The following is a 12999-nucleotide window of genomic DNA, read 5'->3' on the forward strand; positions in this document are numbered from 1 at the left end:
GGTTTAACTGAACGGAAATGGTACGGGTTTAACTAACTGAGACGAGAATTTTTTTCATTCTCTCGACCGACGAACGTGATTTTCAAGCTGCCGCAATCAACAAAGTTTTTTTCCACTGCCATTTGCTCAACTGTCAACGATGCGCGAAAAAATCGAACATTCAGCATAAATTCGGAGTTATGATTTATGCTCTCCAAAAATTTTCGATGAGCAACATGTCTAACCAATGCCTAACAGTGTCGAACGCCTAACTTCCTCCGTGCTGGGTAATCATGTTATCCCTTTTGTTCTCCCGCGAATCAACCGCGCGAAATATGCAACCTTTGTCTCTTTCCGTTCGTGTCGTCCACAAGCACCCAGCCAGCCAAGCCAGCGGCCGGCAGCAGCTTTCGATCAAAATCTACACCATTTTCTATTCTATCGTCACAGTCCACGGTCGAACCGAGTCGGTCTGGTCCAGCGCGCGCGTCGTTATCTACTGAAGAACTGATTGATAATCGCGAACCGAGTGAGGTTTTTATGCTGCTGTTTCAAAGGACCAAGTGCTTTTATTCAGAGTGCCTTTCGGTGTGGAACAATCAAACGATAATAATTTATTGTTTCAATTGCATTGTGCGGCCCGGGTCAAAGTGAATCTGTGTTGAATGAATACCACCGAACTTTCGTCGCCGTCGTCGTCGTCGTCGCGCGCTGCTTCGGGTGGGAACGATTCTGCCGGTGTGCTATTTTCGGTGACCGATGAAACGAGTGGAGTGATCGAGTTCGAAGGTTCCGTCGAAGAGCTGCAGGAATCTGTGACCTCTGTGCTGGTTGATGACAACTGGCCGGGACAAATTCTGGTCGAGGGAGTTGATGAGTTCGGGTAAGTGCTGGATTAGTGTTGGGATAATCATGGAAGCGGGATTTAATTTGCCGCCATAGTGGTTCTGCTTGTTTAGTTGTTTGCGGGTACGAATATGTAGTAAATACACCGTTGCACGAACACCAGTGTCAGTGGTGGAAAATAGAAAACAGATAGGGTAAACAGGTATAATAAATATGCCCCCCTTAGCAGAAATGGCAATATATCTAAAACTGACGCCTTATTCCATCTATTGTTCACTGCAAATCGTTGCTACTAAAGTTAGTGAAGTGTTGCATGCGAACTTTGCCTTTGGAGAGGTGGCTATGGAAGCTTTGAAACGTTTTTCGAAAACGTTCCAAAATTTGACTTTTCAAAGAAAAACGTCCAGCCCCGTGATAAAACTGTCCCAGGGGATAATTCCACCACATGCTTATCCTAGGAGGGTCTTTTCAACAAGTGTTTAACTGCATAAAAGTTGCAAAGTCACACAAACGAACAGAACTAGCTTCGTTTACAATGAAGTCAGCTTACAAGAGGTAAAATATTACGCCAAAAGCCTCGATTTCAAATTTTTTGATATTTTTATTGCTTTTCTGTACCAATCCACAAACGGACCAGCTTGATGGCAATAATTCTTCAATATTTGAGATTTGTAATCGATCATGCATGCGAAAAGCGCTTGAATCGCTAGAAAATGAAGAGGGGCGTTTTGCCCCGGTGGGGCGCATTATACCCTTTTACCCTATCAGCTGTTCCCAGACCTGCCTAGGGTATTCTAACCAATAATGGACCCTTCGTAGGGTATTGGTTCCCTTTTTAAGCAATTTTTCAATGTATTTTTAATTGTTTTTTTTTCCTTGACCCGATGTAAAGCTTAAGCGAATAGGTTATCGTATTGCTAATAAATTACAATTACAAAAAGCATGTGGCTTCCATTTTCATCCTACGAAAAACAAAGGATTGAAGCGTTGTTTGTTTTGTTTCATATTTTTGTAGTTTTTGTTAGAAGTGAGCACGCATGAAGACAAAAAGAACGGAATCAATCAGTGCCGTAATCGCTTGTTTTCGAATAGGATGAATATGATGAATATGGGAGCGTGAGATTACTGATGGCACACATACATACCCTAGTTATTTCAGAATTTTCAGTAAATCTTCCTGCCGATGAATTTTTGCTGGGTTTGAGGGCATTTGGGCAGGGGACCTGTTTTGGGCAATTGCCGCTCTAACTAAATTAATTACAATTTCATACCTACACTGTGACCACTTTCTATGCCGTACCTTCAGTTTCCCATGTCTGTCTAGCAATATCTATGATACAATTGTTATGGAAATATTTAAGGGAATTCATTAAACAGTGTAACCCAATATTGTGTCGAATATTTTCCGCATACATCGCGATCATCAAAGCAACCTTTAATTATTTCGTATGAAATTTCATTAACATTTAGAAAACATGAATCATTGAATATTTACAATATATCGTGACGTGACATCACCTAATTCCTATAACTTTTTTTGTTCCTAATTGCGTTCATCTCATTTGTTTAGCATTATATTTCAGTGAATGTATCACCTTAACAGCACTTTAGTACACCTCTAACGACCCAGCATTATTCAAAAACGTATCAAATACCTATACCAGGGGTTCCCAACCTTTTTGAGGTGGCGACCCCCTTTAAGAATTTTGAAAACCTCTGCGGCCCAATGAATTTATTGGGGTACAGTGGTGAAGCCAGAAAATTACTGTGGGAGGTATTTACGACGATCAATGATCCTTTTTTTTTTTTTATTGGAGGACACACACATTTCGTAAACAATTATTCCATTTAAATTTAATTTGAGTGAGCTTTAACATAGCGGCGCAGCCGAAAACTTTTTCTTCCCAAAGCGTTTTATACTGAAAATTTGTTTCTCAAATTGTGTCTCTTGGAGGTGACGGTTGGAGGTTTTGTAGTAGTTAATCCTAAAAAAAAATGGAAAGCGGTTTAACGAATGTCTCGCTAAATTTCTGTGTTTTCAAACCACTCCTAGAAATGAGCATAATTCGTAATTCTCCTGGAAACTTATTCTGACATACCCACAGTTTGACAAAGTACAACACAATTCATGATTTTTTTTCTTTTTAAGGATGGTGAAATTTGCCAAATTTATGGTAGAATTTGTTCTGAAAAATCCTCTTCTGAGTATGATTCAACATTTTCTTATCAAATTAAAAAAAAACCTTTTACAATTTCTGTAAAAATAAATCTATATTAATATTCACTAAAAGTGCTATGAAATAAAATCAATTAAACGTTTATCATTATTTTTTGATTTTCGAATTCCAAAATATTTTTAGTCTTCAGACACACTTATAAAAATTGTTGCCATACATGTACCAACCTTGAAATTCTACATAATTATTTATTTCCGCCCACTCTGGGAATCACTGGTTTGTACTCATCTCTTATTTTCACGTGTTACTTATTACACATACAGACAAAATAATGCAAACAAAGTTGCAAAATTATAAATCGGTTTAATTTGCACAAAATAGAATAAAAATTTAACATGTTTTTTTTTCGTAACACCACGGTCCTCTTGAAGTGGCTTCGCGGCCCCCCAGGGGGCCGCGGACCACCAGTAGGGAACCCGTGACCTATAGGGGTAGGCGGGGCAATATGGACACCCGGGGCAGAATGGACACCCTCAATATTTTGAAATATGCGAACTTTTTTGAACTTTTAATGAATGGAGAATATAGTCCATATGTCTAAAACGTAGTTTCAGAAAAGAAACATTCGATATTAAAATTATACTTGATTTTACACGAAAAAGTTGCGTTCTCCATTTTTTGTGCATGGAAATTATAATTTTCATACCATCTAAAATAAGATTTAGTGATTAATTTATTGCAGGCCGATTAAAACCTGATATTTCTAGAACACATGCAAGTAGTTTTGCTGTATCTACATGCTTAACATGTTTATATTTTCTGCTTTATTATATCAAAAATCAAGTTTGGAAATATCTTCTGCTGCCGGGGCAAAATGGACACTCACCTTTTTGAAAGAAGTGGCAAGGGAAAAATATAACCTAAATCACAAACCAATAAAATTCTTCGATTTCAGTATATTTTCGGTTAAATGTTCACTATAGTAGACATAGGGTGAAACAAATTGGTCAAAAAACGACAGCAGTGGAAAATAGTTGTTCTAGGCACAGCTTTACATGCCGACATAAACGAAGCTTTATCCCAAACCGCCTGAATTTAAATTAACTGAACAAAAATGAACTACTTCGGCGTATTATTCATCCATAATAGTTGTTTTGCAGGGAATGAAATTATCAGCAAATTGAGACGAAAACGGCGTTTTTCGAGCAACCGATTTTTTTCTGTTTTTACTTTTCCTGTGAGAAATGTTCATCGGTCGTTGCTGTTTGTCCCCGAAATCGCTCTTTTCATTTTCGCTATCCAACTTTATCGCCTGCAAAGTTATCGCGATAATTATCAGAAATCAAATAACAAAAATTTGCCGCTAACGGGATTCGAACCTAGACCCTCCACAAAAATGTGTACGAGCGCGCACCATAACCACTCGACCACACAAGCTGCTCGAGAGAGGACAGAAATTTTATACATAAAAGCTACAGCCGGTGGCAACGGGACTACGGAAAGGCGAACAAAGAGCAAAATGCAAACCAGTCAACTTCTCATTGCTGATGATTATCGATTTTCGGCGCTGCGGAACGAGCGAAAACACATTCTCGGGAGAAACCCGGGTCTGAATTTATCGCACGTCTTTTTTCGCCGATAATGCGTGTGGGAGAGTTTTCTACTATCGCGATCGTGATCGATAATTTCATTCCCTGTTGTTTTGTAATGAAATGACTTTATAGGTGTTGTTCGATCTCGACCCGTTGTCGGCGTCATCACTGGCTGCTGCGAGATAAACCAAGTGCGTGCAGAGTTTGAGGCATTCAAAGCTCTGCCTATTGTTTCATTCAGCGCAGCATTTATCATTACAGGGTGGCCACCCAGTCGGGAATTTCGGGAAAAACGGGAAAAGCTCGGGAATTTGAAAGCACCGGAAAAAAGTCGGGAAAACCTCGGGAATTGTTTCTAGCCACCGAGAATTTCCAACATGGACACTTGGGCGACTTCTAAAATGTATACTATCTCCAGAAGCATAAGTACGAAAATCTGTGGGATATACAGTCAAAAACTGTTCAGTGAACTGGCTTTTTTCTTGAAAATTAATATCTTGTCTCCGAGTAATGAGAATTAAAATGAATCATAGTGATGTTACCTAACACCACAATTTGAATAATTTAAAAGATATTCTAAAATCCCACTCCCGACAAACTCACAAAATGTGAGTTCTTCCTCCGGAAGGGAAGTAAAGCGTGGGTCCCGAGATGAACTAGCCTAGGGTTAAAAATCTCGTTAATACAGATAAAAAAAAGATATTCTAAAGAACATTCTGGTGGAAAGACTGGTTGAGACAAATTAAAATATTTATAGATACATGTGACCCTCCTGCATTTCAGGATATACATGTTCAGGAAGCATCAAACGTCCCATAAAAGTTCTATAAAACAAAAAATATAACTTCTTTCTGAAAAAAGTCCTGGTACAATCTCTAGGAGAATATTTGTTATAGCCCATGAGTGAAAAGTCTTTGAGAGATTCGGATAGGATGCTGATCAAATTTTTGATTGATTTCTTGAAAGAATTGCTCCAAGAAATTCTTGATGTAATGCCAGAAGAATTTCAAATTATTTTTTTTTAATCTGGATGAGTGATTCTGGTTAAAACATTCTTACAGTTTAGACATAATTAGTGAAAAACATATGGAGGAATATAAGAATCAAAGCACGCCTGGTGTAGTTCATTAAAGTATTTATTTCTAATAATTTGTTTGAAAAATTTCTGTCGTTTTTCATTAAGTTCTTTGATGTATTCTTTGTTGAACTGCTGAAAAAAAGTGTACGGAGAAAACTGGAGTAAGTTGTTTGAAAAATCCCTTTTTGTGAAGCTATATCATAAATTCCTGATGAAACTCTTGGTCCACGAAATTCTGAAGAATTTGGAGAATTTCCAAATAATTGATCTGTTTCTAAATTTTGAAGAAAATATTTTCAGGAATTTCTGAAGAAATTCCAAACACATCTAAACATGTGATCAGAAAATTAATCTCTTAGTATTTCATATTGCAATCGCTGATGAAATAACTGAATGCTAGACAATATTCAAGATTTCTTTGATCTCTTAAATTTTTCCTAGAATTTACGATTTCAGTCCAAGAAACCTACCTGACTCTTTGCAGTATCCATTTACGCTACCAAAAATTCGCCACTGGTTTTCCATTGAAATAACTTAAGAACGATCATCAAAAATACTACACTTACTTCGCCAGAAGATTTCCCTATTTTAAATTGTTTCAAAAATTCTTTCACGAGTAATCTTTCCAGATAGTCCACCAGGAGTTCATCTAGGGTGCGGGCACCGGTTTTGGCCAGTCTAAGGGAAATCATTTTTATAAAAATAACCAATAATTCAATGAAAACTACCAATGTGTCAACTGAAAGGTTTTGATCTATACTTTATTAGAAAAATGCAGAAATCAAGCTAATACTTGATTTTTGTATTAAAAGTGGCACTGGCCAAAATAGAAGCATTGCCGCAGTTTTGGCTATATTCTCAGCTTTGGTTTCTATTTTGGCCAATCACGTGTATTTCTTATGGGAGTGGCCAAATTAGAAGCAATCTGGCCAAAATAGATGTATGGGAGCTGATTTTTTAAGGAAAATTATTTTTTTCTTCCAGTTTTTAATCAAAATGTGTGGTTTTCACAGCTGCATTCATCATATTATATTAGAATCTACTAGTAAAAAATAAATTTATGCCGATTTAGATCGTAACAGGCTGAATACCGCACTATGGCCAAAACTCCGGGCTGGCCAAAACTGAAGCTTCTACCCTAAGATGTTTTTTTTTTCTGGGCATTCTGTTATTGCCTATTAGTTCCCAAACGAACTTACCAAGTATTTTTTTTGGAAGAGACTATTGGAATAATACTAAGAAATCCACCTATTATTAGATTCGTACAACAAATCCTATACTTATTCATAGTGTTTTCTCTAGGAATTTCGACCCCCCAGGATTATCCTCTTTATTGTTGTTTTCTTTAATAACTGCATAATTTGTACTATAGTTGGTTATCTACGAATTTAACGAATCTCTAATAAAGTTGTTGTTACTGCAATACCCATCATTATATACGAGACAAAGAGATCAAACAACACACGACTTAGCTAAATGCTTAGTAAATTAGTTATAAGCTTATTTTATGGGTCATATAAATACTATGTTAAATCCAAGGATTTGAAAATATTCACTATTAAATCCCTTAAATTTTTCTTAGCAGGTTACGTTTAATTTTCACTGTGTATCATATTTTAGAATCGGGAAAATCTTCAAAAAGCTACCGGGAAAACCGGGAAAAACTAGGGAATTTAATTTGCCGCTCTGAGTGGCCACCCTGTCATTACCATCCAGCGTGCAGCATCTCTGCTCTGGCGCCAATCCACAAGCGCGCCAAACTGCAGAAAGCAGTGCGCTCGGCAATTAAATAATTGATGTATTGTTTGTCCGTTACTGTGTGCACCTATAAAAGGTGCACACGAAATCATGTGATGTTAGAATAGTAAGTGAAGATCACTCCCGAGCAGGCGTGTGCCTCTCGGGGGCAAATAAAACTCTATATAGTTTGGATTTTGAACCTGTTGTTCGTCGCCGCCTGGAGTCCCCCCCCCCCTCCAATCCAACACAACGTAGAATCCTAGCCCCAGACGAAACAGGTGTAAATAATGTACGAAATTCGTAAAAGTCTCATGGTGTCTATATTGCCCCATCGGGGTGCCCATTCTGCCCCGTATGCTTGAAGACGGTCATGAAAAACTAACATTTTTCATAACATTTTTTGACGTGGATAAATCATTTTTCTTCGTGAGCATTCTTATACAATAGATGCTAAAGAGACTTTAAAAGGATACATGTATCAAAAAACTAAACTTTTTTGACATCTTGCCAGGTAAAGTTGGCAAAAACCTTAGGGTGTCTGCCTAATATTGCCCCGCCTACCCCTACCTACTTTAAAAACATGGCTCAGTAAATTTTAGCTTTTTTTGTCCTTACAACATGAAAAAATCAGTTGGTTTTTGACGAATCAACTTACTCTAACCGTTTAAGCCATAACTTCAACTTAAATTTTATAATTTATAGTAGTAATTCTTGTTATTCTCGTATTTTGTATTTAGTAGAAGTTATTAATGGATCCCTTAGAAGGAGATAAACTCCACTGGGCATCCAATTAATTTACTTTACCGATTTTCCCTTCCATATGTAATTTATTTTTCAAATATCATAATAACTCAGCTCATGTTTATTGTTCCGTTATAAATTTTGAATTGTTGCCAGTTGCAGAGCTGAGCTAGTAGCGTCCATTACCAAGAGTCTCAGGAATGAGGCTTTCGGTATGGGGGAAAGTGGCGGGTAACAAAAAAAAAAAGAATCAGAGCTGTTAATGTTTATCTCAATCACATAGGTACAGTGGTTTTTTGATTTTGTCACGGTTCTATTTAATCACGCTCTATTTTATCTCGATTTTAGCACGGTATTTTTTCGATTATATCACGCCATGGTAATCGTTGGAAATATTGACAAGCACATATTCTAAACTAGAAAGGACATATAGAAGCGAACCTTTTGTGATGCTTAAGGCACATAACTATCACGTCGAGGACCTGGGATCAAACCCTTATTCCCGACAAACTCACAAAATGTGAGTTTTTCCTTCGAAAGTGTCGTAAAATTGTGGCTCCCGGTATGAACTAGCCTGGGCCAAGATGCTATTCTACGCATAATGCTCCCGTTATATGGGCTTCCCTATATACATGGGACAATTATGTGTAGAACGACAGTAAGAATATTGCCAATTAAAGAAGTAAACAGGACAATGAATCGTCATATGTATCATACTCATTTTGCATATTAGGATACGGTTTTATGTACCACCAATGTAGGCCGGACGCTGGACTCGTGTCGTGTTATACCTATAACTTCTCAAATATTCATCTAACAAATGGAATGCTTTAAAAAGCAAAAACTTTGTCTGATTGCTAATCAGAGAGTTGGTTTAACAAAATATTTTGGATGTTTTAGAACTCGCTTTGGGTTGAATACGGACAGTATTTGATTTATTTTAACAGGATTGTTACATTTCTATCCTTGCTAGCTAGCTGAGGGTATAGTTTTACACCTTTCTATAATGCAGTACAAGATCTTAACTCAAGATAATGATGTTGATCAAATTTACATCTACACAATTGTGACAAGTCAGTTCATTTTCTAGAATGCTGCGTAGGGCACCTTTTTTTGTCTCGAGCAGTCGCGGCTTTGACTACCTGCAACGACGCCACGCTCACGCTGTGTACCAAAAGCGTGCATTTTTCATGTTGCGTGTACTCAGTACACGACGCGACTGCTCCCGGGTTAACGAGATTTTTAACCCTAGGCTAGTTCATCTCGGCACGTAGGGCACCGTTTCTCAAACTTGGCTCTCTCGAACTCCCACTTGGTTGTCTTGTCACCTTGCTTCGTGAAGAACATCTCAAGGGTGCCTCCAAGCGGCTGGGGAGTCGCGTAACGAACTTTGGGAAAAATCTACACAATAATAGTAATATGCATAATTTTAGACTTCCATGACTTAAACCTGACATTTCAATAAGGCATTATTGCATTCGAAAACAGGACCTTCTTATAAATATGTGGGCCGTATTTTACCGTTCCATCTCCAATATCGGAAAGATAAATTCGGTGCGGAGTGATGATTAAAGCCCGTGACTATCTCTCCGAGGACCTGGAATCGAACCCAACTCCCGATATACTCACAAAATGTGACTTCTTTCTTCGGAAGGGAAGTGAAGCATGGGTTCCGAGATAAACTAGCCCCGTGTCAAAAATCTCGTTAATAAAGATATAAAAAAATCGATACACAACTTCATAAAAAGATACTATAATTACGTCCTTCTGGTGACTACATATTTGTTTGGCTTTTGTTTTCGTTTGTTGGATGTAAGTGTATTCTGATTATTGAATCAGTTCGAAAAACAAAATTTTCAATTTTATCACGCTCCAATATATCACGCGTTTTTTTTATTCGTGATATAATCGAAAAAGTACTATACTACGGAACTTACGTACACTCAGCGAAGTGAACTAACGAAATTCATTAAAATATTTTATGAAATTTAACCATAACTATAAGGTATGGATGTCATAAGAAAACCTTATGAGAATTGATCATGCTTATTATGACTTATTATGAAGATCAGTAAAATCGTAAAATAATGCAGACTGGAATTGATCCATGAACGCGATTTTTCCACAAATTTCATCTCTCAATTTGTCAATTAGAAACATTTCGTGCCTTTTAATTACAAGTTTTTCCAGTATGTTTCAGACATGCCAGCAAATCTGGTAAAGTGCCAGTAAAATGGGCAATATGTCATTGCAACGTGCAAAACTTGTTATTTTGTACCATATATTAAAATATCATCTAGGTAAGTCTCCATTTGGATTTTTAAACAAATTTTAAAGATGGCCTATCAGTGATATCCACACACCATCACAGTCAGTCCAGTTCTGATGGAACAAGGGAAGTGACGGTGACTCAACAGAGCGCACGCTGACTTTGATCGCAGCTGGCCTATCAAAATCAGCTATTTGCTTGCCATTGATAGTGACAGAGTGCAACTCTGTCTACTACACTGCCGGTGGACGCATAATTGTCCCATGTGCAAAAATAGACAATCGCGTCCAAAGTTCAAACAACTAAATTGCCTCAACCATCAAGCATAAGTGCTGAATCGTGTTATAACATCGACCAATTTTGAATTTGAGCACTAATTTTTATTTAAGAGCGATTTTAATGTTCCGTAGAATTTTCAATGAAACGTTACGCTTATGCGTACGTAACTTTCACTTTTTAGAATATGACAAATCGGTGTTGCATTTTTTCGACAATTTTCGGAACAAACTACTTGTTTTTACACACTTAATTTTGAATACCGTGTTCGGTAAATTTTTGACGAAAATAGAACAGCTGAATACAGCTATAACGGATTGTTTACCTTTTGCACCCGTTTTTGACAGTTGGTGTACTGAGCCTCAGTAAAATCGATAACCGAAGCTACCGAAAAAGTTCTGCTGTTCTATTTCCGTCAAAAAAGTACCGAACAGGCTATTCAGGATTGAGTGTGTATTTCTCTATCACGCAGAAAAAAAACTATGTCAAAATCAAAAATATTTGAAGTAAATTCAAATAAATTGTCAATTTGTTCAGGCCACAAAAACAAAACTGTTTGGAGCAAATTGAACGTCAGATTTGAAGCAAATGCAATCCATGTTTGAAACAAAAATGCATCTTCTGACAGATTATGTTAGAAATAAATGTGAATATTTTTGTTAAAAATTAAACTTATAAAGTCACTTCCATCGCAGGAAAACCCCACCTCCCGGGTTGTACTTTCAACGCCAACACCATGTTTACAACTATTAGATAACATACGCTCCCGAAAACAACGGGATTTCGTGGAGACTTTCGGTGAACCTTGCCTTTTCTGAAGGAGGAAATCTAGTTTGATGTTGCAGCTGGAACTTGTGAGTTTTGTTTATGTTCTCGACGGCGGAACGGGGGACTCCTCAATGGGTATTGTCGAAGTAAATGTGCAATTGAGTTAGTTTTAAAATATATAATTTTAGTTTTAAACTTTTTATCAGTTTACCGAATAAATATGAATATTATTGTTTCGAACTAACGAAATTTGTCTCCGTGATATGATAGTATACTATGATTCAAGTTCATAAGCTGCAAAATCTCAATATGGCTAAAAATGCTCATGGGACAAATATGCTTCCACCGGCAGTTTTTTGCTATTCAAAATAACTAAATATAAACAAGTTAAGTAAGTAAAATAAGCTAAACTTATCAAATATGTTATATAGATTTCAGTTTTCAATCGACTTAACATTTATTTCCCATAAAATCTTATTTTATATGTTATGAAACTTATAATGTTCATGGACAAATAAAGGAGACTGCAACTTTTTTGTGAGAAGTCAGATATAGTTATAATTTTGAGAGTTCATCTGCTGAAACTATATTGCAAACGAATGGAGTATATACTCTTTGCGTTGAAAGTGCAAAATATTTCGAATGTATAAAAATTGAGGGTGTCCATTCTGCCCCGGTTACCCCTATGTGTAGATGATGCCATGAAAAATACATACAAATCGGTAGATTATTGGTGAAGATATGTATCTCAGACGCAAAAAAGTGATTTTTGGAGTTTTGTGCACCACTGCAAAAAAATGGTTTTTGCTAGAATTTTGCTGTTAGTTTTTAAAAACGTCTAACCTAACACATATTTAAAATTTCATCAAAATCGGTTCGGCACTCAAATCGCGCTAGAGTAAATTTAGGCTTTTTTTAACAACGCTTAAGTCCGTGTGCACTATTCGGACTGTAGAATTGCCCATACTGCATCGATTCTTATCAAAATTTGACAGCGTTAAACCACACAAAAACAGACGTACCACTGGAACAAAATGCGATTAAAATCATCGTCACGAAAGCATAATTGCCCAATGCTAATTGCGCTGTGTTTCGCAAACCCACTGAGTAGATGGCGGTAGTGAGCTAATATCAAACAAGAGCGATGCGAGAGATTTGAGAACTACAGAATATTTGAGTTATCCGTTATACGATGGGATGTAAGTAGAGTGAGACGTGTGTTGTCTGTGGTTAAACTATTATAAGGTATGCACACAGCAAAATCTAGCCACCGCATTTTGGATAGAAATTTCTCTATTTTCAACGAATCGTAGCAATCTCTGGCGCAAATGAAAGCTTATTGTGTAAGGATTCGAAAAATATTTACTTCGGGATATATTTTGACATTGTGTTTAAAATAGAGTCAAGGGAACAAGAAGTCCTCGAAAAGTTTTTGCACAAATGTGCTGAAAATCTGACAATGTACATTAAAGCGACCGTCCCCGCAGACCTAAGTGAGCTTTCAAGTATTCGGTTCTATACATCATTACAACC

General features: G+C 37.0%; 1 protein-coding gene across 1 annotated transcript in view; it reads left to right on the forward strand.

Moving 5' to 3' along the window:
- Positions 1–359: 359 nt before the first annotated feature.
- The window catches only part of LOC115264933 (transcription factor SOX-3), an 83980-nt gene continuing 71340 nt past the window's right edge, over positions 360–12999 (forward strand). Inside the window, exon 1 of the mRNA XM_029869072.2 lies at positions 360–862. Within this exon, the coding sequence (XP_029724932.1) occupies positions 645–862 (218 nt within the window). The 5' untranslated portion in view covers positions 360–644. The remainder of the gene's footprint in view (positions 863–12999) is intronic.

This window comes from Aedes albopictus, chromosome 2, assembly GCF_035046485.1.
Source record: "Aedes albopictus strain Foshan chromosome 2, AalbF5, whole genome shotgun sequence".
NCBI classification, from domain to species: Eukaryota; Metazoa; Arthropoda; class Insecta; order Diptera; family Culicidae; genus Aedes; species Aedes albopictus.